This window comes from Falco biarmicus, chromosome 1, assembly GCF_023638135.1.
Source record: "Falco biarmicus isolate bFalBia1 chromosome 1, bFalBia1.pri, whole genome shotgun sequence".
NCBI classification, from domain to species: Eukaryota; Metazoa; Chordata; class Aves; order Falconiformes; family Falconidae; genus Falco; species Falco biarmicus.
In genome coordinates, this window is record NC_079288.1 from 75,906,980 (window position 1) to 75,932,327 (window position 25,348).

Consider the following 25,348-nt stretch of genomic DNA (forward strand, 5'->3'; position numbering starts at 1 on the left):
GTCTGAAGGTTACTGAAATATTGCAAGAAAATTCCTGTTTCTCCAGCTTGCCGGATTCAGATTCCTGTCCTTAAGAATGTCTTCAAGCAGGTGTTACTCAAAAAAAGCAAAGTATATTCCCAGCATCCCAGCTGTTAATGATAACACTGAACAGAACCAGGCATGAAGCAGAGTGTATCCCGCCAGAATTACTTTCATCTTGCCAGCGAAACACATTAACTCACTCCCTTCTGAATATGAATGTCCGCTGAGTTGACTTAAATCTTAAAATGTTTCATTGTAGACCTTTTTTTTTAAATTATTTCTTCAGAAATTTGAGACGATGCATTGTGCAGGAAGAAAATGGAAAATTCATATTTGAAGTGAAATTGAATAATATATACTGTATTATCCACTAGGACACTTTGTCAAAATATCAGGGAAGTGTTTTTTACATGGAGCACGGATATACTTTGTGATAAGCTCTTCAAGTTTTAAACCCTGACAAGAACAGCAGTAAAATGGCCAACTCTACCAACTTGTCTGAAGCAATATTTATATTTATATATATATTAATGAAGTATATTTTATAGCTACATACTGAGTCTCACTAAACACTTAAAAAAAATCATGGACTTAATACAGTACTGAAAACAGAAGGATCCTACAAGGAAGTACAAACGCTTACCTCTTGGTCACACACTGGTGTAAAGGTGGCTGTGTACTCGGCCAGGGCCACGTCATTCACCAAGTTTTTCACCTCTTCATCAAAAGCAGAGTTAATAATTCCTTGCCTGTGACATTCGCCATGCAACCTTTTAATGAAGCTGTTCCTTTCCTGGCACTTGCGTGTGAGAGAAGCCAGTTTAGCCTATATGGCACGAACATATATACATTGTTTTCACTCCCTGTTGAGACTGCAAGATTATATTTTGTGTCTGATCTGTAATTTCACATGTTTTGACCCAAAGCTATAGATTGCATTCCTATGCTTCTAGGCTATTAGGTGCCTCTGCACCTTGCAACAGCAATATGCATGCACAGATAAATTGGAAAGAGACGTTTCCTTTCCATGTGCAAGGTTCTCCTTTGGGCTGAAGAGTACCCGTAGCAATAAAGTCAGCAAGCCCTTGCCTATAAGCCCAATGCCCAGCATCTTTAGGGCTAAGTCAGGGGCAGCTGCATAAGGCAGGCACATGCACCAAAGCCTGTAAGCAAAGGGGTACACCTCTGCGTAGGTCCTGCACTGCTTTCAGGAAAATACGGTACCTTCAGTGGAGCTAGTGCCAACTTCGTTTCAGACTTTCTCTTCTGAAGTTCTTTTTCCTGAAAGATTGAAAAACATTCTGCATTAATTTATTCGAGACTCACTTTAAAATACTGTAGCAGTGTGTCGATATTTGTTTTAGACCTGGCTTCCAAAGGGTAGACTTTGCATATCTTTGTGACCCCGTAACCCAAACAAGATGAAGCAGTGTTGGGGATAGACCCTGGCACACAAACACTGCCCAGCCAGCATTGATGTTGGTCTTCTGTAGTACCAAAGGCTTTTGGATGTTTTTAGATGGAGCCCTGTATCAGTGGGGTTATTTCCTCAAAGCAGCATCACATTGAAGACTTGCTAGCCTTCATTATGCACTCATGTTCCTTTCCACTCTGTGAGTCTTCCCGAACACTCTTCTGGGGAAAGTTTTCCCTTTTCTTATCTATATGATGTTGAAGAGTGAGAGAAACAGGGAGGGATTTTCTCCATGTCTATCCCTCAGTAGGCTCTAAAATGCGAACATCAACAACCTTCTACTCCGACACAGCTCATGCATGTCCCTTATTAGGAGGTGAGCCAGGGTGAGCCAGATGACCTAGGCTTCACCTTACGATCAAGATGTTTATTATTCATGGGGAACCTGCTTTCTGATTATGCAGAAAAAAATACAGTATCCTGCCAGGTAAAATCCATTTTTATTATGAATCAATACAGTATTATTTCGCAATTATATACAGATTCCTTTGCATTCATTTTGCTTGACAATTTGTATTTCTATAAATCCTACAGTAAATGTATTACATGCATCAGAAAAAGACTCCCATTATGAGAATTCGGTTATGCTGAAAGAGGTCGCATGGTGCTCAGTGTCCTGGTTTTGGCTGGGATAGAGTAATTCTCTTCTTAGTAGCTGGTACGGTGCTGTGTTTGCAATTTAGTATGAAAATTATGTTGATAACACACTGATGTTTTAGCTGTTGCCATGTAGTGCTTACTCTAAGTCAAGGACTTTTCAGTGCCCCACGGTCTGCCAGTGAGCAGGTGCACAAGAAGCCAGGAGGGAGCAGAGCCAGGACAGCCAACTTGAACTGGCCAAAGGGATATTCCATACAATGGGATGTCATGCTCAGCATGTAAACCCAGGGGAGTTGGCTGGGGTTGGCCGATCACTGCTCGGGGACTGGCTGGGCATCCGTCAGCAGGTGGTGAGCGACTGTATTGTGCGTCACTTGGGTTTTTTTCCCTTGGGTTTTATTCCTCTCTCTCCCTTTCCTTTTCATTACAATTATTATTGTTGTTATTGCTATGACTTTGTTTCAGTTACTAAACTGCTCTTATCTCAGCCCACAGGTTTCACCTTTTTGTGATTCTCCTTCCTATCCCATGGGATGGGGAGTGGAGTGAGCGAGTGGCTGCATGGTACTTAGTTGCTGGCTGGGGTTAAATTGCAATAGTCAGGTAATAAATTGTGGGTTTGGGAAGAAACAGTGTAGATAGGACAGGAGAGACATGTTTTTGCATTGCACTAGCACTGGGGGAACAAAGAAAAGCTGGCAGTATGTCCCTGCACTGGTGACACTCATTTCTTGATAAGGCATGGAGCAAAACAATTCACCAATGCACTACAGGAATTAGAAGTTGCTTATTTATATGGAAAGCATGTCTCACCCTTTACTCACCTACCATCAGATATGCACCATCCATCACTACAGACACCACAGAACAATTTCATTTTACCACCACTATCCTGCTAAAAGGCATCCTAATCAATACCTGAGAGGAGCCACTAATCCTCTGTACCGCACTGGTTTAAAGCAAATCACAGCACATGACAAGGCTAGAAAAAAAGCTAAACAAACAAAACCAAAACCAACAAACAAACAAACCAACCCCAGATAAACCCCTAACTGTAGAACAGGTGGGTTTACTGTGCAGGGAGTAGGATGAAACTCGCACCCAGTAGGGAGAAGAAAATAATCTTGTGTTTCAGAGGAATCACAGAGGAGAAGCATGTTCTACACGTGTCAGGGTGTGAAGAATACTATTGAGAAAATGCCATTTACTAGTTTCAGAGTATGATGGGCAACTCTAATTTGGCTCGCATGGTAACTATCATCCCTGTTTGTGAAATAGTTTCCAAAGACATAAGAAACAAAAACTAAGGGGAAAAAGTTGTAGCAGGAATTTGTTGCCACCTAAGAGTTCAGCAGTCACAGTCACATTGACAGCAGTAGCTTTGCTGTCACATGAGGCAGTAGCTTTGCAAATATTAATGTCTGCACCTGCTTTAATTTGCCAGGTGAAGTATTGCACAAGTGTAAAAACTGCTTGTGTAAATATACCTGTGCATACATGGGGAGTTTTCACCAGGACAACTGTGTCAATTAATAAAAATACAAACCACACTCCTAACTAAATATGCGTGAATTAAACTCTTAATATGTAGCCCTAGCAGCTGGATTAAAAAAAAAAAAAAAAAAAAAAAGGTTAGAAAAATCTGTCAAAATTCTACCACTAGCTCACTGTGTTTCCTAATCTGATATGGTGTAACAAGAGAGTAAGGAATGTTAAATATTCTGACAATTTAAGCCAAGGAGGTAGCTCAGTAAAGAATTTCAGCACCACTTTGCTTGCATTACACTCTGGGGATTTATAGCAGAGACCGGTGGCAACTTTTATTATAGTCTATCATCTTTCTGGAACATTCACCACCCAGGCATTTTACATCCTTTCCATATTTCTCTGAAGTCAGGGGTACTTTTATATGCCTGGAAACCCTCAGACTCATTCCCAGGAAAGACAACAGTTTTGGTTCTCTCCTTTGAGAACAAAGATGTAGAATCTGAAGTCTAAGCTCACATTTGTCCACCCTTTTAAACATGCAGAAAACAGCTTTATGATTATTGATGAAAAGCTTACCTTTTCACCCAACTGAGCCTGAAGGAGTTCCACTTCATTCTGCAAGTCACGAAACTGATTTTGTAATGCAGCCTGGTCCCTGAGCTGGGCTTTCAAGGTCAGCACTTGCTGCTGTAATCTCTTACTGGCTATTTTATTTTCCTCTGTTTCATGGGCATCTTCCACAGTGTACACAGGCTACAGAGCAAATACACAGATTTTCAAATTAGATGTATAAAATAATAAAAATATTCTCAATCACGTTTTAGACCCCAAAACTTCTCAATCAATACATGTATACATACCTTGAATGTCAAAAAATATTTAAGCTGATATAAACCGTATGACTTCAAACCTTGGCACTAATGTCTTGCACTAACCTTAAATTGTTTATGAGCAAGGAGTTCTTGATCCCCTCTGAGATGAGCAGACCTGAGAGAGCAGGTATAGGACTGAGATTTCACAACACTCCTTCAAGGCAAGTATGGTATTATAATAATTTAATATCTGGGGAAACTGGTGCACAGACAGATAAGTGACCAACCTATGGTCACACAGTGAGCAAGAACAGAAGTCAAAAGTCTCCAGTCTCCTGCTCCAACTGCCGTCTAAGACATCCCTTCTTTTTCTACATATATGTATCTCAGAAAGCAGATTCAACTCTCCAAGTTATACTTCTGTTTGGGAAGCACATTAATAAAACTAATCAGATAAGTATAAATCTCAAAAATATATATTAAAAATATTACATTAAGATGTAGTAATAGTGGTACAGAACAAGTGGAAGGAGGAGCTTCTGAATTTAACTCCTCCTCCCCTACTCTGCAATTTTTTTTTCAATTTCATGCACTTAGATTAGAAGAATTAGTGAGAGCTTTAGTTTGATAGTCAATATCATAAGGTCAGCTCCTAGAAGTGACACTGTCAGATTAAGCATGTAGATTAAGGATGAGGAAAATCTGAGGGTAAAGAAAGTCTTGTGAAAGACATTTATGCTATAGCGAACTTAGATTTAAAAAAATATTGAATTGTTACACACAGCTGCTCAAGATGTCTGATAACACGTTACATAAGCAAGTCTAAAAAGTTAAGCATTTCAGTGATTAAGCTAAAAATTCTAGTCAGACCTATGATATATTGTGGTAAAACCATATAACCTTCTGACAAAGCATGCCGGAAGAGGGTTTGATTTTAATGGCTACTAACATTGATAAAACCAAGAGAAGAGCAAACACTTAGCCGCGATGTACAACACCACAGTTAAATTTTCCCTCACTGTCTGGATGCCTTTCCAACTTTGACACCCTTGGTGACTACAACATACTGAAGGCACTATTCGCAGAAAACAGCAAACTGAAGTGATAGATCGCATCACTCTGCCTGCAACACACCACTGCAACACAGGTAAAACCAGAAATATGACATTTTCGAACTGTTCTTCCTAATGAAGCACTTCCTCTATGAACAGCGTTCAGGCAAGTTGTGCGTGCTTGGTACCAAACTTTTTGGCTCCCTCTTGTGTTAAGAGAAAAGAACAATAGCAACTGTTGGACAGATCAAGATTGATTAGACCAGGGTTGCGGTGACAAGAGCCTGAGGATGAGTCTGAGACACGGTATTTTCCTCATCATCTTCTTTCCCACACAAATATGTTAAATAAAAACTAGTAACACTCCCAAACTGAAGATGCTTAATGGAAAAAGAGGTGGGGAAATAAAAAAATTTGCTTGATTAAAGACAGAGTTCTCTCTTTCCTTTTGCATTTCACTGACCTACTAGCAATTTTCTGTAGTTTCAAAGCACAAATGAGACATACAAGGTTTATTTATGATCAGTGTCAGACGTCCCAGCTAACAGTAACCATGGGTTGTGTAGTCAAGCTCCAGAAGGGTGAAGGACCCAGCAGCTAAGGCCGGGAAATAGCTAAAGGATAACTCAGCACAAAACGTAGCATTTAACACTCTGCATTCCTTTACAAACTGGCAAGATCTCTAGTCTTTGAATTTGGTGGCTAAGCATTAAAAATAAAAATAAAACCTTCCTCTTCTTGTGTGTGCTGTGCTTGTCTGAAAAGTCAATGGGAAAATGAAACTGAATACAACTTTTTGGCTACAGGCCATGACAGGAGTCAGGAGTTCACTGGGGAAGCCTGACACCTTATTTACTGTGTGCATTTAATGCAATATGCTTGCATTCATTTTCAAAGCTGTAAATGGCACCCTGCTCCATGCCTACTCACCCACATATTTCTCCTATCTTCTAACACAGCACCATGGTTCAGAAGGCCACTTCAACATCCTGGAAAATTTCCCCAAATATTCTAATGCTAAATGGTATTTCCACTGTTAGCATCACCACTGAAACAAAGAGTCCTGGCAGTAACCTTGGAGCGTATTATCTTAGCTGTCTTTTACTTGCAGGGAACAATATCATGACAGCCTTTTGGAGTCTTAGCTGAGGACTAGGATCCGTGGGCATTGGGACCTGTAGAACATAAGATATGTATAAAGTCCTAAAAGACATGCTCAAAACACACCATATCTTAAAAACCTCCCAGCCTTGGGTTCTAGGTCCAGGGTGCTAACATCTTCATGCCTTTCAAGTATTGCAGCCACAGTTCTTCCAGAAAATTAAATTTAGAATAGGAAAAAGCATAAATTATTGTGACTTATTATATCAGTTTATTAATAACTTTGTGGGATGAAAAGTGCTTTTGGACAAGGGTGGCAACTAACTGAAAGTAAGAACAGGATCACCAGTCTACAGAACTGCTCTCAGGAAAAAAATGCTAAAGAACTAGATCATTACAATCATTGTGCCAAAAAGTTATCCCTTTTTCAATCTAGAAAAACTTAGGTCATATTTTCCTATGATAATAGTCACAAACCCACTACTAGCAGCTTGGTGTATATTAAAAAGTTTATTTTAAAAGAGAATTATTGAAATAAATTCAGAACCTTTGTTAAAATACCTCTACCCTATTTTCTATCTGTACTATTTGCTTAATTGTGCCAATGAAATCAATATCCCTTGGTCAAGACGTAACAGACTTGAGTCATGCAGACAATTATTTGTGCCATCAAATAGTGCAACTGAAGGATAAATCCAGTTCTGTGATGTACATATACTGCATCTTTGACCCTGGAATGAGACATGTGCATTCAACAATTTGATATTAACCCTACAACAAGTAGTTAAATCAGATTAAGTCAGATAAAAATCAAACAACATTGCAATATTGCATAAATATGTACTACTGATCGATAAACACAAACATGAAAATTTAGCTATTGGAGTGATTTAAAAGTTGGTTTGGTTTTGTTTTGTTCTCAGAACAAAGGATGACCTGCACTTTTTCCACTGTAAAAACATTGTCAAGGTTGACAAATTTTATTCCCATGTCAGTCATAGAAATAATTAACATTTTAATTCAGTGGCCAATAAAATAAGCATTAATTGCTCCAGACTGTCCTCAAACAAAAGGGTTAAATGTCCATTGCCCAAAAATGCCCCCAAAAGCTTAAGTGTTAGCTTAAACAAAACATTATGATACACTTCTGTTTATTTTCAAACAATTTGGGAGTTTCTTCTTACTTGAAATAGATTTCGTTGTTTTAAGATGTTACATGCCAATACCTCATAATTATATGAAAAATCTGTGCTTCGTTTTCATTTAACAGTCAGAACCCAGTTTTCTAAACATCAGCAAATAGTGCCACGTATGTTGTACAAGCTAATATGAAATAACTGCTTAGGACTTGCAGGTGGGTGGCCAATGAATGGGATGAACAGTGCCATTTAGGAAACTGAACTGAGATCAGAATCTTTACATTTTCCAGAATTTGTTTTTATCTTCTTCCAAAGCCATGCGTGTATCTAACCTGTTCAAACTGAATTTGCATATATTGTAGGTTGCTACAAAATTGCTTTTCCAGCTAGTAAAGGTTGCATGTTTCTTCTTGGCAGATTTCCTGCTACGGAGGACAGAAATAATTTCAGGGCCAGCTGAAAAGTCTTTATAAAAGCAGCTTCCAGGGGAGTATTCAATAATTAAAAATCATCCCATAAACCACTCTAATTTTGGTGGAAAACACAAAAACTTTATCAAGACACAGAACCACCTGAAAATTCAAAATGCTTTCATTTATAGCAAAACTAGAATGTTGGTGATATAGGTACTTCCCAACAAGATTCTCTCTCTCCCTCATGTGATAGAAAGATCTCATGGATTTGGGGGATGCATACTTGGGCCACATGTGTGGATTACAGACTTTGACTCCCCATTAATCCACACCACCTGCTTACTGGGAATGGAAGTTGCTTTACAAAGTGCCCGGCACCACAGCTTCACTTTGCCTGTCCAAACCTAAAATCGGGGACAGAAGGCAGAAAGGCCAAATACTGGAAACACTGGAGACTCCTCTAACACCTTTCATTAAAACCAGCTGAAAATCCATGCCTCAGAAAATGACTCTGGCTAAAGAGAGCAGGACAAGGGTCCTAAAAAAAGATGGAGGTGGCTGTAGTGCCCATGCAGAGCCCAGACTTTGGACTATCCTGTAGACAGATGGTCTGCCTTCCATAATATCTGCTCACTTTCAAGTTTATAGCTCCAGTGGCTCTACGTGCTCTATACTTGCTTCAGCTCTATTACCAATAACAATAACGGGTGTCTCCGCATCAAAACACTCCCTCCCAAAGAATATGCATTTCTTCATTCCACTTGCATACATACCATTAATTTCCAGTTCTGCTTTCCAAGCATTTTTTCCCCAACTTCTTGTTTAAGATGGTCTAATTCTGAGAGAGCCTGTGTCAAACGGATTTTGATTTCTTCGTACCTTGTTTCAGCAAAGCCAAGTTCTCTGTACCACTTCTGAGCCTAATGGGAAAAATAAAAATGCAAAATTACTGAGTATAATTAGTCTAGCAGTGGTATCATTTTTCAATACCGGCTAACAACCACAGACTTGAGTTTGAGCCCTACATCACAAGGTTCAAGTTGTTGTACATTGATTAAAATAAATGGAATTACACAATACACTACAGTCTGATTTTAAGAAATGTGTAAGACCCTTAAAGTAAGTCCTATAGAAACATATCTAACTAGAGCTATGTGGAAAAATAGATTAATTTTAAAATTGATTTCTAAAGTTGAAGGTATCTTGAGTATTCTAAATAAAGCTAAAAAAAGCAGCAGTGAATGTACTCATAATTTTAGAGATTACATCTCTGAAAGCCGTCAGAGCAAATGGAAAGTAAGATTTTATCAGCCAGAAGGGAAAAATAATCTTCCTGAATAATGTCAAAAAAGAAAATTGCAAAGGAAAAAAAAAACCTTCCATATGTTCACCTTTAGACTTCCTCTAGGACACATTTTCTTCACCTATTAACTGTAGTTTTGAAAAAAACCCAACAAACAACCAAACAACAAAACCCCCACAAACCAACCACTTGGTAGATCAGCTAGCTGACAGCAAGCTCCTTCCCTCATATGATACATGATTTCTTCTCCCTTCCGAAAACAAAGGCTTCTCATTCTTTTAAGTAGACTAAGGAAGGGATTGTAACACAACTTCCTTGTAAAACACAAAAGGACTAGAAGCATCCAAGTTAATTAGATTTTTTAAAAATAAATAAAAAATAATTGGTCTCTTCATGTTCAGCTTACAAGCTCAGCAGTTCTTACACAACCATCCATCACTCATCCAAATCCATCCCTTCATTCCAGTTGCCTCACCTGAAATCTGGGAAGTCTTATAAAGCAGCTCTCAAAGGACAATAATTTTGTACACCCACCATATATCATCCTACTGCTCTTCTGCATACTTAACACACTTGTTACTGCCAGTGGTTTTTCCACAGAGAGCCTGAGCAATGCCTGCCATTGCATGAGACGGCCCCATAAATATACACTTGCCATAAAAGCAATGCATTCTGCTTAGATAAGCATAGAGTGGAGGTTGTTCAATAAAAAGTGGGAATGTGAAAAAGTACTGCATTTGGAAAGGCAGAACACTGAAAACTTCCTCGGTTGGTATTAAAACTGCAGATTTACTTTACACAGCACAGAACTAGACATCCACACAAGTCTCCATGTAGGTGGTGTTGGACTTTGTGTTTACTACATATATGTCAAAAGAAGGGGCAGTGTGCGTGCCCTGCACCAACACTGGATATAGCGGGATCCCTCAACAGTGTCAGATTTTACATCATTTTCCCTCTCATTCAAAAACTACTTTGAATTCAGGTTTGCTGCAATCCTCAGTGCTTCTGCTGCCTTCTCCTCCTCCTTGTTCCTAGTGAGGGGAAGGGAAGCAGCCTGCCCAGATACGGCCACCGCAGAGAGTTTGTTCTATGTGTCCTTATTAAGCACCCAGCCTCTGTCAAATTGTGCCAGAGGAATGCAGCCTCACTTGAAGTTCTGGCCAACCATGAATGATTGTGCAATTCATCATTGAACTGAAAGATCAAAAAGGTACGTTTTGGTTCGGCAGATCAGAGGCTTCTCTGTTTTGTTACAGTGTTAAATCCTGGCAGGAAGAACAGCCACATAAGGAAACAAGAAATAAAACAAATTTGCTCCTTAGAAATACATAAGAGCAGGAGGTTACCTCTTTTTTTGATTTTTCTAATTCCTTTTGCTGCATTTTTAGTTCCCCTTTTGCCTTTTCGACTTGGTCTTTCATCACACTGTAGCTTTCAAACATGCTGCCCTGGATACACAACAGAAAGACGTGATTCCTCTCATACCACGTGGCACACAGGATTTTACCGAACAATATATGGTTTCCTTCTGCATTACTAAAAACACTTGCATAAAATCAAGATATTAGAGATAAATCTTTCCCTGTTGATTATTCTCAGCTGAAGTAGTAATTCTGATTTTATGAGAATGTAGTAATCTCCACACAAATTCATGACTAGAGGAAAAATGGATGAGAAATCCACTGTAAGTAAAGGTCCTTTCTTTAGGTATATGTTTCATAAAAATCAAAACAGGAAAAAAAATAGACTCTAGCAGAATAAAAGTTAGTAAGTGAACACGTGCATACTTTTCAATAAGACATGATTGTTTCACAACCCTGAATACTTCACCATTATAACAAAAGTTTGTGGGAATTAGTTTGCTCTACCAGAAGCTTTTACTCTTGCAATAAGATAAATAATTTTTAAAATGCCTGAACAACGCACTCTTTAAAATATTATTTTTAACTTTGTAGCTTTCTGTATCACTTTAAAATTCTCTAATACAACATTCAGAAAATAGCGCCGGTATTTTGCCTTTTAATTCAAAGTTAACTTTAGCACTTCAGATCTCTGACACATAGGAGAGTACAACATTTTTTGTATTACAAAGTTAATTTAGCTTTTCCCTCCAAATGACATTTACAACAACTCCTCTCTGTAGAAAATCCTGCTTGATAACATTCCTCATTGTTATTATTTACCTCTTTTCCAGGAAGATAGTTTGAGGGCTCTATAACCAGAACTCCTCCTTCTCCAGTCTGAGTTACACTACATGTTGTTTCAACTTTCTTTGGCTTAAGACCATGTTGTTGACTTTCTTCTAGTTTTACTATCTTTTCCTTTGCTCCCAAACTTGTATCTTTTCTCAGCTCTTCATAGCTGAAACCCAAAGAAGACATTAATTCTTTCAATTTGTTATTTTCTAAAATAAATTTTGCATTTGCTTTCTGAAATGCATCAAGCTGTTCTGAAGTTTCTTTCTTTATTCTGTCTATTTCTCTTTTTAGTACACATTTTTCCTCCTGTAAATCAGAAATAGTTTGATAACAGCTGTTTTTGCATTCCTGAAGTTCTGAAACCAAGGCCCTGTATTTGTCTTGTTCACACTTCACCTCTGCCAAACATCCCAATAAAGTTTCTTTTTCACCTTCTGAGAGAGATATTCTTTGTAAATTCCTCTCTCTCTCCTGTATTAATTCATTATATTTTGCTACATAGTTCTCCTTGTCTTGCAATAATTTAGCTATTTCTTTGAAGCATCTGCTTCTTTCTTCTTTCAGGACAGAAAGCAGCTGGAAAGATCTCACGTTCCTTCCGTCCAGGGATAAAACGCTCCTGGGAAGTTTATTTGATGCAATTGTCAATGAATCTTTTTCAGAATTCCCGTTTCTTTCTTCAACATATGAGAGGTTCTTAGAAGTTTCAACAAAAAATGTTCTTGGGCTCATGGTGTTTTCTTCTGATAAGTTAATATAACATCCACCAGCAACTTCTTTCTCATTAAGTAAGTTTTGGAATGAAACAATGTTAGCTTCATCTACCGCTAAAATGTATTGAAAATATGCATCCATTTCCTCTTCCAGTGCACACATCATCTGGGCATATTTCTCATTCTCCTGTTGTAATATACAGACTTTTTTTGAATAATTTTCATTCTCTTCCATCAGTAGAAATATCCTCTGAAAACACACAGCCACCACTTTTTCCAGCGCATATATTTTCACATGACGTTCACTACCAGCTTCCAGTGGTGAGAGATGAAGATGAGACAGACATTCACAAGAATTGCTCCCTTGCCGGAAGAGTTTGCTTAAGCACACAGCCCCGTCCTGCACAGCAGACAGTATATTTAGCAGACATCTCTCTTCTGACCAAAAAAATTTCTGGGAGTATGCATGTTGCATGTTTTCAGCAGCTATTTTTTGACATGAGAAATTCTTCTTTGGTTCACACAGTTTCCGAGTCTGGTCTTTCTTTTCTTCCAGGCCAATACTGTTGGAAGGGTTTGTTTGGTGAGCTGGTTTCTGAGTTTGCTCTCCTTTCTCCTCCACTTGGATTATGCCTTCTCCATTATATACCCTATTCACATCAGAGATGCAGATTTTTGAGAGGTTTCCTTGCTTCTCCATTAGTTCAGCGCTCCCTTCAAAGTACTTCTTTAAGTCTTTAAAATCAACAGATACATTTCGGACATCCTGTGGGCTACCTAGGCTGTCTTTGGCTTCCATTCCTTGCTTCCTAGGCCTGATTAATTCAGTTTTCTTTAAACCCCCTGAACTTTCCTCAGGAAGACATATCTCCTGTTGTGGTTGGGCTTCCTTGTTCTGTATTTCTTCTGCTTTAACTCTCCCTCTAAAGTTTTTTTGGTGATAATTTCCATGATCAACAACTTTATCCAGACATTTATTTTCACTTATGCTTTTTGGCAGAATTCGCTTGCCTTCCCAATGTTTTTCCATATTGTATTTTTCTAGAGATGATGCAAAAATTTCAGTCACAGTGCAAGGCATCTTTCCACAAAGAAGTGCAGAAGCTTTGTCAGAAAATCTTCCTTCTGCAACAAGGCAGAGTCTTTCAGAGCCAAGATGGGTATTTGCCTCACAGAAACCCAAACTCCTCACGCTCTTCACAGTGGTGCCAGCTGATACGTGGTAGCTTTCAGGTTCTAACAAGGTAAGCTGGAGCCTCCTCTTCCCCATCAGAGTGTCAACCACAGAAACAGGGAACATCTTTACCGGTAGATTTACAGCTTGTTCCTTCAAGAGAAAAAATTTTTCTTTGTCTTTGTTTCCCTTACTTGTCTCATCATTAGTTAACTCCTCAGAGCAAGGGGGAAGCCGTCTTGCTGCACAATAACTTGGGGTACATCTGAACAAAGTGAAACCATCTTCTAGAGTACCTGCCCTCTTTGTTCCAAGGGTGACCTGGTAACAGCAAAAAATTTTTTCAAACTGAAGAATATAAGCCAAGAAACAGCACTCTATGTTGTTAATCTTGATTCATTTTTCACTTCATCCATAAAATACTTGATCACAGAAAGATGAGAAAAAAATATTTCCATATAAAGTTTTTTGAAATTATTTAAAGATTTGCAGAGAGAGTAACAATACAAAAAGGTACAAATAACTCAACCATTTTCATAGTGCACACCTGTATTCATCTTAAATAGCATCTTTAATAGTTATCATTTAAAGCTAATTTTATATCCATCTTTAAATACACCAACTCTTCATTTTATTTCAAACTTCACAGACTCACTGTGCACAAAGACAGCAAGAGCAGCAGTAACTTTTCTTCTCACCTGCTCAATCTCAGCTAGACCAGCAACTTTTGCAAAGGTACTGGAATTGTCTTCCAAAACTGGTAGAAGTTCTACTGGTAGCTCCTCCATCTGCTTTAGCCCATCACGGCTGCATCCTGGTGTTCCTGTTATGGTAAAGCACTGAACAGGTGTAATGCCACTCCCAGATAATAAGATGAAAAACAAACCCAAAAACATCTGACCAGATGTTTTGAACAGAAAAGTATTTTAGTGAGAGTATGCTCAAGGCTACCTTCTCCACCGGAAGCATGCATCACCAATGATGCGAAGATAAGCATGACATTATGATAAGAAATGACAAAGACATTGAAAAATAAAACAATTTTCATAAGAAAACATAAATATTAAGCTCTAAAATAAGGTATATCCCCCACCCCCCCATTCTCAAAGCATACAAAAATGGAAAATACACCTCATTACAGTGGTTAGATAAAATCTTATGGGTTTAAATTATTCAGTGCAGGTCTGCATTTGCATACACTGAAATCTGCTATAAAATTTCCATTAATTTATGCTGGAAGAATTTAACTAATATAATTTGCTAAGATCAGAGCTTTCACGTTGGTTGGTCGAAAAGCAAGTCTGACTTCAGCCATGGCATGGGAAATATTCCCTAATTCCTCATCTCTATAGCTTCTTGAAAGCTGTAGGATTTCTTGAGAGAGGTCATCTCTAAATGCTAGTACCATACTGGCAAACAGTTATTGCTTTACCTTCTTACAGATCAGGAGGCGTTTAGAAGGTCTTACACCTTCTAGGTCATGCACGCCACATGAATGAAATAATCTTTACTTCTATTGCACAAATGAAAGCAAATATTCCAGTTTGTTTTCATACCAGACTCTTTACCATGTAGCTGCACAGCTGGAGTTTGGTTAGGTCTGCCTCTGAGTGAATCCAAGACTGCTCCCCATTTCAGATTTTGAACATCATCCTGGATTAGACCTCCATTCTTAATGGGAAAAGGAGGAGGAAAAGAATAAAACAGTTTATAAATATATGGTGTTTGTGATATGAAACCAGGCACATAATTTTTTTTTTTTTGGTATTTTACATTCCTTATTTCCTTATAATATTTTCTAGTAAATATCATGGTTTAAAATTCCCCGTAATACTTTCTTCCTTCCTAAACTTCCTTCATACTTCACTCAGAGTTTAGGAAGAAAATCTGAGTAATAAGAATGTAATATGTCAGATCACAGATGGAACACTATCTAAACAAAGACTAAATTATATGCTTATGAACAAAGAGAAAAGAAAGTCCAATCAAGTAGAGAATGAAACTAAAAGTTCAGTGCCCAGCTACAAGGACAACTGTTCCAAGGTGGGAAGAACTCAAAGTAGAATAACTATTCCAAATAAAATTTTCTTTTTCATTGATAATTTAGTTATACATTTCATATTCTGTTCTTGACATTTATCTTGACTCCGTTGATCGAATTTGGAAATTGTGACAAATTCTGGTGCAAAGCAGATACCCTTATTGCTCGATATGCAGCAGGCCACTTTTCACATGCAGTGTGCTCGTTTTTAGTGAACAGAAGACTCAGGTTGGATTTTCTCAACAGAGCACATAATCGAGGTGGTAGCCAAAACAGCTACAGTGCAGAAAACAAGCTAACACAGTCATTTTTGTCTTCCTGCACTGCTTTGAATCAAATGCCAGCAGAAAACAAACTTGGTCCATTTGGGCTGAGCTGCAGCTTTAGAATTACATACGGTTGGGAAAGTGACTTCGTGTCACTTCAATGACTTCAAAGTGTTCAGTGTATAGCGAGTCAGAAAAGGCCACTTTATTTTCTACAGGATCACCAGTGAGAATAATTTTGATTTCATCCTGTGTAAGCTGCCACATTACAGTGCTTTATTATGAGATCTTGACTGGGAGGCATGACTTAAGTGGAAACCGCAACAGTTCCAAGATTTCTTCCTTCCTTTTTTCAGTAATATTGAAGCTAATGTTAATTTCCTGGAACACACTGATTCCTTTCTTGCAAGTTTGCCTTTATTCCTCCCAGATATCTTTTTTTTACTGATATGTGGGTTCTGTCAGAAGAAAGTTACACAAAATGATGTAAAAGGTACAATGCTTGGATATGCTTGGATAACAGGAACATCATATTGTGAAATCAAGACCTCAGCTCTCATGTGAAAGCTGTAGAAAGGTGCATTGCTTGGTGATTCATGCTTTTCCTTCAGCAACACCTTCAACAGACCCCTAACATTCACATCTACAAACTCTCTGATAAATCAAGACATAGTCACATGGAGCTAGCTGCTTTTTCATGCATTTTTCATTCAGGCATAGGTTGCAATTGGAATATTGCAGACAGGATCCCGATACCAAGTTTGGAAATTCAAATTTCTGACAAGCTTTATGTGACTACACCCCTCTGTGAGATGCAGTTCACCTCTACAGTACCAGAACAAAACACCTAATTGGATCTGCTACTATTGTGTGAAGATGCAATAACAACACTAAGGCTAGTTTTTCAAGAATAACTGATTTACTTGGCATTTGAATGACATAGTATTTACCGAGGAATCTCATGCCATGTGTCTGATGGCCTTCATGGGAGTCTGATAAGCCTGTCTTGACAAACTACTTTTTTCCTGGCTGTGAAACAGGCAAATGATCCCATTTGCTTTTTCACTGAAAAATTATATACAAACGGCTTTCCAGAAAAGTAACAGCATGAAAATCTTTCTTGTATTGCACACAATTTCTCATTTCTAAAGCTGTTGATAGAGTATGATGAACTCAAACAGGATTTTTCTTGTCACTATTTTGGCTTGAATACTACAAGATCAAGGTAACGAAATAAGGAATTTTTATTTTATCAGGTGCTAGTAAAACACAAGGTAAGGGAAAAGCCCTCTTCAGTTTTACAGCACAACACCAGATGTCTCCCTCCTCCTGTTATCATAGATACAGATTCTTTTTCCCTGCTATCTCAAGTCATTTTCTACTAGAAAAATCCTAGTGAATTAGTTGCAGTGCCAGAAGAGGAGGAAAAGACAACCAGAAATGCAGAAGGCACAAGATCTGATGCTGCTGATGCTATGCACAGCATTTAAGGAATACAACCTACTGTGCAGCAGAACAAAGTAAATGGGTTTAACAAAAATTCTGGCCTGCTCAGTTGTACCAAAGACCCAGTAATCGAGACTCAGTATCCTCCTATGACAACACAGCTGTAAATTGATACTTTGGAAAGAAAAGGTTAGAAAATTTTGTGTAGAGGAAAAAATAACCTTTTCTTAGGGTACAGTATAGAATAAAAGTTTTGGTCCTGTTTCTTGAAGACTTTTTGGATTAGCCTCAGGCAGTTGGTCAGTTGGTATACTTGGCTTTCATACCTTCAAATAACTCACCATTTATTTTCTCCTTTTCTCAGTTTTCTCAAAGCAACAGGAATTGTCTACTACTTCTTTCCTGGCTCTGAAAGCCCTCACAGCTCCTGATTTTAGCTGTACCTGTTTACAATTCAGTGCAAGTCCTAGAAATATCTTAAAATATTTTCAAACCTTCTTCTTCATTCTAAGAAAAAGTGAACTCACTAGTTAAAGTAACTGTAGCAATGGTTCAGGCTAAGTATAAAAGTAAGCAACAGCAATTGGTCCTTCTGCCGCCTCGGGGCCGCTATGGAGACACGTGCAGTGAGGCACAGCTACACAGAGCTAGCCACACAGGTCACCCATGTGCTGCCCATTACTGCAGGGTGACCTTACTATCTCTCTCACAAAGACAACCTCCTGGAGCTCATTTCTTTGGGGCTGTAGAGCCACTGATAGTACAAAATCACCCATGTCTGCAAAAGTACATTCAACTACTGGGTTAAAAAATTTGCCTTTATTTCTTCTGGCTTTCACAGACAAAAGATTCTCTCTACCTTCTCCCAGTTCTGGAAGTACTCATAATCTGATTGTTCTCCTGTACTAAACGGGTTTTGTTCACACCTATTACCTCTTGGTTAACTGCAGTTAAAATCAGGGGAGCTCTTGGGATATCAGGTCACAATCTGAATGGAGCAGAATGAGTGTGAGGCTTAGCTGGTTTCACTTTATTTAACAAATCCTCAGAATAAAAATACCCTCCATCTCAGTGCATAAAGAATAAAACTTTGTTTGAGTTCTCTGTGTGAACAAGAATTGTTCTTTGTCAGCAAAATGAATTGGCAGAAGCTGAATGCCATACTACAGCATATGCAGAGCTTTCCCATGCAATGTTGGGGCGAAGTGCTTGAAGCAAACAAGTCCTATTCAGTGTATTCAGGGCATATCACAATGCTACGGGGATGCAAACCATTGAATATCTCAAATCACTCCCAGTCATGAATACTGTATCCATCCTCCCTTGTTTACCATTATCCAGAAAATCTCCCAGATGAGATTTATTGTCAGCTGTGCTTTTTTCTTCAGCATTTGGGCATGAATAACATGTGAAAACTCACCCAACCATATGCATACTCCTCCACTGAATGGTGTCCATGACAGAGAGGTTTCAGAAGTTCTGAGCTCTACTTCTAGTGCCAATCGAGACCTTTTGCCTTGGGCATGTCATTTAAAAACTTAAGGAGACAAGATTTGTGAGGTGCCCTAATAGCAACACTGATGCAATGAAGCTCCACCTACTGATTCCAGTGCTGTGAATTAGACACTGTGAAGTACTAATGCATCAACAAAAATAAAGGAAAAAAATGCAGAAGGGAAAAAGCCACACACTTGCATCTCGATCACACATCTAATGACAAGTGTCATCCAGGGTGATATAAAGACAAAAGCTAATTATATTTTGCCTTATTTTTACTTACCACGTCAGGACTGTTGTCTCTGTTCTCCAGTCTTGTAAGTTGTGAGTCCTTTTCTTTCTTCTTTTTTGACTTCACTGTACCTTCATCTTTTAAAGCTCTATTTTCATCCAAAAGCTGTTCTATTTTTTCCTGTAGTTTGATTTCAGACAATTTCAGACAATAAACATGATGGCAAGATTCTTCCAGTTTTCTTCTGAGAAAGTCTTCGGTGTCCTGAGAGCACTGGAGTTCAGTCAGCAGGTCTGCCTGTTCTCTTCTGTTGTCCTCCTCTTTTTCCCTTAAGAACTCCAGATTTTGCTGAAATACCTCGAGGTGGCTTTTCATGTCATGCTCCACATTTTCAATGCAACTTTTCAATTCCTTTAAGTCCACATCAGAGTGTTTATAGCCCTGAGCCCCACTGTATGCTGATTCCAGCTTCTGCTGGAGGTACTGCACCATTCCCTCTTCTAACTCAAATGTCAAAAGAGCAATACGGGCATTAAGATCCAGGACTTGCTTTTCTAGCCTAGATACTTCACCCCGAAGGTAACATTCCCTTTCTCTCAGTGCTGCTGTGTGTTGTCTCTGCCTTTGCTTGTAGTGCTCAAAATACTCTGACTGGCTTTTTATTTCATCTTCTTTTGTCTTCAGCTGCTCCTGAAGCCAATGTAATTTTTCCTTTTGCTTCTTCTCTGACTTTTCTTGGTTTTCAACCTGTAATTTCAGCGAGTTGTATGCTTAACACCACAATAAAAAATCTCTTCTTCCTTTATAACTTTTCTTAAATTTACAATTCTACCCTTTTTTTCTGAAAGCTCAGGAATTATATAAGTAGATTTTTTTAAAAAAGCCAGTAAAGTCCTGCATTTGGAGTAAAACCGACCCACTGTTTTGTCCTTTCAGCCATCACTGACACATCTCAGTAGGAAACAAACAAACAAAACGCAAACTCACCCATTTCTACTACTACATAAAATACAGGACATGTTTAAACACCTTTTTTGCATGTTCTACAGTACATATTAAATCAAAAGAAACTTTTGAACTGGAATTCATACAACCAGCTCTGAACTATACAGTAACAGATCCTTAACAGCGACAGCAGCGTAGCACTGCGATGCTACAGGCAGGGAAGCCATGGTTCTATTACAGAAAACAGCACACGCACTTCCCAGAGACCAGGCTTTGCCCTCTGCCCTTCACCCCATACCTGTCAGCTGTCAGCTCCATTTATGAACGTCCTGAAAAAGGAGAACAGAACAGATGCCTTTTGAATCAGCTTGAGAAAGACTTTGGTATTTGTGTGTTTGAACACAGAGACACAGTGGTGAAAGATGTCTGTGAAAGACAGAGGCAGCTTTCATGATTCCCATGCTGCCTTCTTGTAAGCACCGTAAGAATCACAAGTATCATAGGGATCTTGTGGCAACTTTGAAGCCAGACTGAAGGCACAGAGGCATTACTGTATTTCTTCAAGGACTCCTTTAGGTCAGTTTTTGATCTTTGGTACTTTCTTGTCTGAGGGGTTCACCAGCAAGGACAGGACAGGAGGAACACTTGGCTGAAATTTTATGCAAAGTCAGGTAGATGTGTGATAATACTTTGTTTGGTTAACTGTTGATGGGAATATATATATATATATATATATATATATATATGTCTAAGCTTGCTGCATGTTGAAAAGTGCATTTCACTTTTAATTAAAAAAGCAAAGACTATTCCTTCTTACGAGTCTTGTTGCATGGTACTAGTGTCGTGTCAGAGTATTCAACTTGGACCTAAAATGCTGGGAGAATGAATGCATATCTTATGATAAACAGAATCAAAAGACGTTGTTTCGCTTTCGTGAAAAACTTTCATTCCTTCTCCATTTTCATAGATCACTAAAGTAAAAATACCTGTTGTATGTGTAATTAGCCAACAGCTGACCTTCCGGTTACAAAAGGTTTATGTGAAGTGCTAGCACTTGGGAGAACTGAAGGCTTCCCCCTGCAGAGCCACCAATTTCAGAACAGACACAAAGGAGGGAGTTGGGTTGTGAGGTGGCTGGCCATGGGATGCTCTTGGCAAGGAGGGAGCGGGTCAGCCAAGGGCACCCTGCACAGGAGGGCTCCCACCGGCCGGGCTCTGCAGAGTGGTGGCCCACATGGCGATGCATCACAGGAAAGAAGGTAAGACCCCAACCAACCTGGGAAAGCTGGAAGAGGACACAAAGATAAGCAGGAAGCTTAAGGTGGATGCAGCAGCAGGTGGGGCCCAGCTGGAAAACACGTGAGCAATTCAGGAGTCAGACGACGGGCTGAGCCGCTGCATTTTGTAGGGAAGACAGGCTGTGGTGGCTGTGTGTGCTGTTGCACCGCGTACACAGGGAATCGAAAGTAACAGAAATGCTTTATTATGGGACTAGAAAGTTCAAGCCTGACCCAGGGAGGAGTAGTCTGAGCAGATTCTGGGGAGGAGGAAGGAAGTGGCAGCATATATCTCCAAGATCAAGGGCCCAAATGAGAGGAATAACGGTAGTGCTGTCAAAGATGTCAGAGAAAAAGAAAGTGGCAGGAAAAAAGACCGAAATTTCTTCTGATTCCTCTGGTTGTAGAAAAAGAGAAAGGCTGAGTTGCTTTACTGCTTAAAAACAGAGAGGTCACTGGAGATGAGGTTGACTTATAAATTATTACCACAAAGAAAAGCTAAACTAGGTCATTTGAAACAATATCCTCCTCACCCAGCTGATCAGGTCCTTCTGAATGTTTCGCAGTTTCCCTTTAACACGAACATTTGCATTTTCAACCTGGTGCAACTTCACATTTAGTTGATTGATCATCACAAGAAGTGTTCTGTGTGACAGCTCCAGCTCTTTCGTCCTGGGATAGTGAGAATAAAGATCTTTGCTAAGTAAATACTACACAGTACAGTTCCAGATGGATAGGCAGTCATCAGCAATGCATCAGTTTTTCTATTTTCCCATTTTTCTCCCAGCAATATAATAGTAATAAATTGTTGATCACTAATAACAAGTGCTTAATTCTTAGTAAGTCTACTAGGGTTTTCACGTTATGCTGGAGACTGTCAAAACTAACATCTATGTTCATTCTCTCTCTGCTGGCTTAATAGGAAAACCATAAGCAAATAATTTACAAGGTCAATGTTCGCTAAAGCTTGACATACTATATGAAGTAACAACTTACCATAAAGACAACCACAACACTTTGGTCTCTACATGTATCTGACCATGATTAATCCCATGATTAATAAAAATAATAATTATATAAGATTTTATTAACCAAAGGATTAACAAATTTTATGATTACAGTAAATACTTTCCATAAAAATTAAAATTGCATGTAACCTACAAGTAACTATGTCTTTTAGTAACCAAAGGGAACACAGCTGACTTGTACCATACCTTCAATAGGTACTGAAACCTAGGATGCATGGTTGTATTGACCCTGCCCACAAAGCTGGATTTTGACAAAATACAGGTTTGCTTCACCTGTTGCTATTAAAATGGTGGTGTAAGATGATGTGGTGTGATGTGATGGGGTTCCTCTGCAAAGGAGGAATACCTAAGATAATCTTATGAGAGCAAGCCTCAAGTTTCCTTTAGGTTTTCCTTCCCTTTTCAGCCTCCACATCAACATTTTCTCAATGCCTTATTTGTGAGTTTCAAAAAATCCTTTTCTTGTAAAGGAAAATCTTTTCCCCAGCCTCTCATCTCCTGCACAGGCAGTACAGCCTCCTCTTTTCTCATCTCGGAGGCGCACATATTACCCCCTGTACCCCTCAAGACTGTGCTGTACCATATCTTCTTCCTTGCATTTTCTTCATCCAACCTTCAACAGCCTTCCACTCAGCTGCCCTGCTCAATCCTATCTTCTAGGTTTGTCTTACTGCCCCTACCTGCCAACATTTCCCACTACCTCCATCCCAGCATGACAACGCCACCTTCATTCAAAAAGCTCACATAAAAACCTACTTATGAAGCAATAGGATTAAGATAGAAAACACATCATTAAATAAGTATCAAAGTAAACCTGACAGTGTCTTCCTCACTGCAGACAGGCACTGCACAACTGACCACTGGTATCAAAGGAAACTGGGCCACATCAGCCCAAAACTCTGCTCTCATTTGTTACAGCTGCTGACTCTTCTTCTCTGTTTCTGAAAATAGTTGCACCTTCCACATAATTCCTTGTCCCATCTGTCTGCGCTTCAGCCACAAGAACTTCAGGCACAGGATTTCTTCTCTTTCTACTTGCTACCCAAGATCCTTGAAAATAGGCTTCCTAGATCCCAGACAAGTTTCAGCTGGTCGTTTGCTCTCCTTGAACTGTTGTCTCATATTTTATTTTGGTTTTAAATAAAGTTCTTCCTGTCTTCCCTTCCCCCAAATCTTTATTAAAATAGACCTATTTTTACAAAAGCTTCAATTTAAAAAAAGATTCGTTATTATTTTGACAAAAAGCCCATTATCAAAACATTTCTGGCCAAATCCCTTGATGAATCAAAGCATTAGGAAATTATACAAGTAACTATTTTGAATGCCATTTATATTTTGTGTCCTTTTAACTATTTGGCTTTCTTTAGAACAGTGCAGTTGCTGACTATGAAAACCTTGATCTTATTATTCTAGTCAACTACATAATTAATGCTTAATGGCACCTTTAGCTACTGTGATGATTAGAATTAACATACTAAACTAGATGAAGCTTTCTGAAACAAGGATATTTTTTTTTGTTTTTCAACACAAAATTCCAAATTAACTCTTAACTTGTAAAAAGGAAAGGGATATATTTTCCAAACAGAATTTACACCTAATTAATATTTACAAATGAAACATCCTGAGGAAGCTGTCTGGTTATTTGCAACAAGATTTTAGATCATGCTGATTTAAGTGTATATATATATATATATATAAATATAAGCATTAGGTAAAACTGATTTAAGTAACAATAAAAAATAATGAATATCGCATTTCTATTCTGACAGCCACAATAAACACATATACACGCATCTTATCAGGCACTCAAAAAACACATAAAAGTCTTCTTTTTGCTAGCTTTACATGTATCATTTGACAGCCAGTACATGGAGCAAAGAAAAGAGTACATTTGTCACATCACATTAATTTTGAATGCAAACCCCCCTTTTATTTACCTATTTCTTAGGACAGAATCTGATTCCACATAGTCCTCTAGAACACCTTTCAGTTTTTGCTCCAGCTTCTCCAGCTTTTTTATTCTGAGGTTTAAATTCTTTTCTTCAGCACTGTTTACTCGTTCATCAGGTATGCTTGCATCTTCTAATTCCTGGAAAATCCAGGAAGTATCAATTTGAACACTGAAATTTAGGATATCAAACCCTTCATTGCTAGGTTTTTTAATGCGGTAACAAAATTCTTGTTCACTCACAGATGAAGGATCCATGATGAAAAAAGCCCAAATTATTAGGATCTCAATGTACTGCAGTCTAAGCATGCAATAAGAGTCTAAGTGTCTGATGATCAAATGAACAGTCCTTCTTGATTCTGTACACATTTATTATTTATGAAGGAGTCTCCTTTCATTAGCCCCAAAGTAATTCAGCATGTATGAAAGGAGATGCAGTTCACAACATGAGATCTCCATAAAAGATTCAATTAGACTAATTCATGAAGGAATTGGGGTTCAAAGTTTGAAAAGAAGATAATTTTCTACTAAATTATTTCATAAAATTCAGTATGTTTATTTTAAAAAATGTACTTATTTTGGATAAATGTATGATTTGTTTATTGTTTCAAGATAGAAAATTAAAAAAGGATATTTCCTATTCAAAAGGCAATCTATGACTATTTCAGAGAAACATTAAGTATTTTTAACTGGTATTTTGGAATTCTGCATTCAGTATTTTACTTACAAGTCTACTTCACCTCTGACAGGTTATGAAACCATGCCTAGAAGGAATTTTTAAATTCGGGCTTGGGAAGACAATCTAAGATTGGCCCTTTTCCTTTGCCTCTTTTAGCTGTAGCTCTAAAAGTTCTTCACCCTGCAGTTCACCTTCATTTACCTAAACTCCCTTCAGAAAGCATGGTCCTGTAACTGGAATCTGTGAAATGCCTTTACTTTTGCCACGTTTGTATTAATTTGGAAGTGGATATGTAATTGGAATTCAGCCACTGAGTTTGGACCTATTCTCCAGGAAATAATGTAATTAATTTTTCTTTTTTTTTTTTTTAAACAAATGCTGAATCTATAGGGCAAAGAAGAAGAAAAAGTAGCATACATCTTTGCCACCAAAGAGCATAAAATAGCACAAAATCAGTACAAAAAGAATAAACACACAATTCTTCTCTTGTCCCAT

General features: G+C 38.4%; 1 protein-coding gene across 10 annotated transcripts in view; it reads right to left on the bottom strand.

Moving 5' to 3' along the window:
- Positions 1–25,348, bottom strand: part of JAKMIP1 (janus kinase and microtubule interacting protein 1) — a 249,911-nt gene that overhangs the window by 60,686 nt on the left and 163,877 nt on the right. For 5 of the 10 annotated variants that reach the window (XM_056338874.1, XM_056338881.1, XM_056338883.1 and 2 more), the window contains one exon: positions 24,173–24,315. Coding sequence is in view for 3 of the 10 variants with exons in the window: in XM_056338844.1 (XP_056194819.1) it covers positions 668–850; positions 1,249–1,305; positions 4,163–4,339; positions 8,877–9,023; positions 10,756–10,857; positions 11,593–13,815; positions 14,193–14,317; positions 15,051–15,165; positions 19,028–19,723; positions 21,732–21,830 (3,924 nt within the window). In the remaining 7 variants the exon portion in view is untranslated. Of the gene's footprint in view, positions 1–667; positions 851–1,248; positions 1,306–4,162; positions 4,340–8,876; positions 9,024–10,755; positions 10,858–11,592; positions 13,816–14,192; positions 14,318–15,050; positions 15,166–19,027; positions 19,724–21,731; positions 21,871–24,163; positions 24,316–25,348 lie in introns of those variants that run through there. The other 5 variants (XM_056338844.1, XM_056338854.1, XM_056338882.1 and 2 more) reach the window with 3 other exon arrangements.